Below are 3,761 nucleotides of genomic sequence, written 5' to 3' on the forward strand. Positions count from 1 at the left end.
CATCCTCTGCCGCAGGCGTAGTGGGGTAACTCAATGGCTGCCGAAAATACGCCCTCGTCGCTGCTCTGGATGCGGGGACAGTCATCTAGATGTCAGATTGTCGGCTGCGCGCGTGCTGTGCATGCTGCTCGGCATCGTTATTGTCGCCGCTGCCATATTCCGCCTCTCGCCGTATTTTCCCGACGGATGGTGTCTGACCGGGGATGCAACGTCAGCACTGGACCTGAGCGCTGGAGCAGCCTGCGCATTGCTCTGGCACCCGACGCGATGCACACTCCCCGCCCTCACAATTCAGCCGAGGCACGAGCCGTAGCAGCGGCCAGCTCGCAAGACACATGGCGAGACGACGGCAGGCCGGCGTGCGTCGCGAAGAGGACAGCGTGTCGGGCGCATACGCGAAGAGTCAAGACGCCGATCACGCCGCACGGGGTGACATGAACCATGGTGACAGGCACGCGAACGGCGTAAATATGAAGATGCGCGGGCGTGGGCGTGGGTACGGCATTGATTGTGTGGGGACACTGCATGCGATGCAGGCGTCGCCACCACAGCCATAAGGGTGGCGGACGATGCGGGGGCGTTGTGGCCGGTAGATCTAGGCGGTGCGTCCGTCCGCGCGTCTCCATGCGGGGATGCACGTCTGGTCTGGTCCGATGGTGGAAGACGCCGTGGCGGCGCAAGCCTCACACCGCGCCCGCGCGACGTGCAAAATGCGCGTCCTCTGCCGCGCACACTGCGCCGTGCCGTAGTCTCGCTCGCGACCGGGGACGCATGCAAAGGAGGACTGTTGGTGCGCCCCCGCCTCCCGGGGCCGTGCGTGGACGTTCGGACACGAAGAGCCCGGGCCAGCGGTCATCGCGCGTGCGGGCAACGCGCGAACACCGTGCTGGGCACCGAAAATCGAGAATCGAGAATCTTTCTCCCGGGAGCACCCCCGGCCCTGCGCGTGCGTTGCCAGGGGGGTGTGTCCGCGTCATGCGCGCGTGCGAAACGCACGCGTTCTGCCGTCGGCGGGTGAGTTGCGCTGGGGTATGGAAGACGCGGGCGCCGCGCGCGCAGAGCTCGCGTGTTGCGGGAGGCACGATGGCTACGCGACCGGCTGTGTTGCGTCGTCAGCGGGGCGCCGTGATGCGGGGAGGTGTGCGTCCGTGCGTGGGTCCGCGACCGGAATAATAGCGTGGGAAGGGGGCTGCGGGGAGAATATAAAGATGGTCGCGGAGGGGAGTGGTGGCCGTCGTGCTGCAGTCGTTAGTGTGTGGGTGGCGACTCGTGTTGGGTTAGCTCGAGTCTGGTGTCGGTATGTTCTGGTATGAGTATGCCCGCTATCTGTGCTGACCGTTACTAGTCTGTAGGTGTGGACATTGTACTGTACGCGAGATGCTCACATTTTATTGACCGGAAGACGGCGGGCGTGCGAACGTCCGTAGCGTGCGGGTGCGGTGTGTGCGTAATGAGCGACTTCGCGCGTAAGGGATCAGCGGTGCAGCTTGCGGGCGAGAGCGGTTGATGACCAGATGCTAGTGAGATGCCGCGAGCGAGTAGTGAGGGGCATGCGTGATGCGGATGCGAGTGTGTATGGGCCGCAGGCTGCAGACCGACCTGACTGGAGAAGGCTGCGGGAGGGTGCAGCCGTGGCCGCACAAGTTCAGAGTTTGGTGGCCGCTGTGAGTCGGATATCCGTACGCGCGCGCTCAGACGGGCAGCGGGAGCGTGAGCGTCAAGAGATCTGCAAGGCGCGGTCGTCAGATACAGCGTCCAGGACGCGCGATCGGGACGCACCGTAAACCAGCCGCTTGCACACAGTATTGACTAGGCAACGACGGGATGTGCCCGCGTCCACAGCGCGCGATGGGGCGTGCGTACAGCCTCGCGCGCAAGAGACCGGCTGGTCGGGGGAAGAGCGAGCGAGAGGCCCGGTCCACGGACGCCTAGTTGGCAAGTCCAAAGGTGAGAGCCGAAAGCGGGCGCGCAGAGTGGGTAAGGCTGGCGAGGATCACGCAGCATAGAGACGGCGTGAACGCGCGAACAGGCACAATCGGCCATACAGCACGTCGACGAAGTGTTCCTGCGTCGCACAGGCGGCACACCTGGGCGATGGCGCCACAGGCAGCGGGGGAAGCGGGGACGGGCGTAAGGCGAGCGACGCACCGTGAACGTGTTCGCGCGCGCTGAGGACCGCGCGCTGACCTACCGCACCGCCGCGCCGCCCTTTGCGCGCGCTGAGGACCGCGACGTGCACTTACCAAGCTGTGCGAGTCCGGGGACGACTTGAAGAAGCTGGCCCGCGGCTCGTCAGAGCAGCCGTGCCTCGCTCGACACAGTGCGGACACTTGCAGCATCGGCGGCAGGTCGTCCAGGTACCTGCCCCGCGCCCGGCGTCAGCGCGGCCACGCCCTTGGCCCTGCGCAGGCCTCGGCTGTGTGCAAGAGGGCGGGACGCACCAATTCCTGGGGAGCTCGACGGGCTCTGCGGGCATCCCGCGCACGGGCGGCCGCTTCATCCACACGCGCACCTGCACGCTGCAGTTGATCTTTGTGCCTGTGTCGCGGTCGCGCAAGTCGTACGCTTGCGAGTGGCGTGGCGCATGCGTGTGTGAGAGTGCGGGAACGAAGGACGAAGGGGCGCATGCGGAATGGTGCAGTCGATGATCCGGAGTGCAGCGTGAGAGGCGGCGCGAAGGCGTGTCTGCGTCAACGCGATCGACCGGAGGGAGACAGCACGCTGCGAGCTGGGACGCAGCAAAGAGATGCAGCGCGGACAGACAGACGTCGATCGAGGCGCGTGCGGCGTCGCACTGTCGTCAGCGGACTGCAACAGGCGCCCATGATCGATCAGTCGACGTCAAGGACCGCGCCGGCCTCGGTCTCTACTCGCTTACCAGTTACCTTTGTCCGTTACGCGCCTTTGCAGCAGACATGTCCGCCGAGGACTCACAGAAGTGCTACGAGCCGCTCCCCGTGCCGCATATACCCGACAAGCTGTTGTCGTTCCCGCAGGAGTACACGCTCAAGCCTGGCCAGCAAACGCCGTTCGATGAGGTCCTGCAGCATTTCCAGGACGAGGACTACGTGCTGCCGAATGTCGAGGATGGGGCTCTGACAGACGAAGAAAGGTTCTGGCTGGTACGTACGTCTGCTCCAGACGCGCCGCGGGGAAACGGTCCAAGCCGCCGATTCAGGCGTCGACTAACTCATCTCAAAGTCGTACGAATGCATACATAGGTATGGCTCTTCTCCAACAACACGACTATACCGGGATTGCATCTTTCCTTGGCTGTTTAATTTTCCAATAGCTGACTTGCCCACAGATATCTTCGGGCGGTCAAGTGGGCATCCTCCAAGGCGGCTATAAAGCGACTCGAAGAGACCCTCATCTGGCGGCGCGAATTCGGCTTGTACGGCCTCATCACCCATGAACACGTCGAACCCGAGGTACGCCCCTTGTGCTCCCCTAATACTCAGAGTCGCTGACAACCTAAGCACAGGCAACGACAGGAAAGGAGGTACTGTTCGGATACGACGTCGACGGGCGACCAGCTCTCTACCTGCGTCCGAGCAGACAAAACACGGGGGAGTCGATCCGTCAACTGCATTTCCTGACGTGGACGCTCGAACGCTGCGTGGACCTCATGGGTCCGGGAGTCGAGTAAGCCGTCTCCCCGAGCGCGTAGCCGCTTGCCCGGCTAACGCCCAATGGCCCCGCTCAGGAACATCGCGCTCATGGTAGACGTCTCCGACCGGGCCAAAATGCCTTCCATCTCA

At 63.9% G+C, this 3,761-nt stretch overlaps 2 protein-coding genes across 2 annotated transcripts; one reads left to right on the plus strand and one right to left on the minus strand.

The window, feature by feature from the left end:
- Positions 1–595: 595 nt before the first annotated feature.
- Positions 596–2,825, minus strand: POSPLADRAFT_1063052 (hypothetical protein; the record flags this gene model as incomplete). The annotated part of the gene is made up of 7 exons (XM_024481598.1): positions 596–940; positions 997–1,099; positions 1,397–1,726; positions 1,780–1,928; positions 2,244–2,361; positions 2,442–2,728; positions 2,796–2,825. The coding sequence occupies 7 exons, from the start codon at positions 2,823–2,825 to the stop codon at positions 596–598; spliced, it is 1,362 nt and encodes a 453-aa protein (XP_024332836.1).
- Positions 2,826–2,915: 90 nt separating this feature from the next.
- POSPLADRAFT_1108940 (hypothetical protein) lies at positions 2,916–3,761 on the plus strand (the record flags this gene model as incomplete). The annotated part of the gene is made up of 5 exons (XM_024483342.1): positions 2,916–3,122; positions 3,202–3,221; positions 3,308–3,431; positions 3,485–3,645; positions 3,707–3,761. Coding segments are annotated over 5 exons (567 nt in total), but the record flags the coding sequence as incomplete, so codon positions are not given.

This window comes from Postia placenta (assembly GCF_002117355.1).
Source record: "Postia placenta MAD-698-R-SB12 unplaced genomic scaffold POSPLAscaffold_57, whole genome shotgun sequence".
Classification (NCBI taxonomy): Eukaryota; Fungi; Basidiomycota; class Agaricomycetes; order Polyporales; family Adustoporiaceae; genus Rhodonia; species Rhodonia placenta.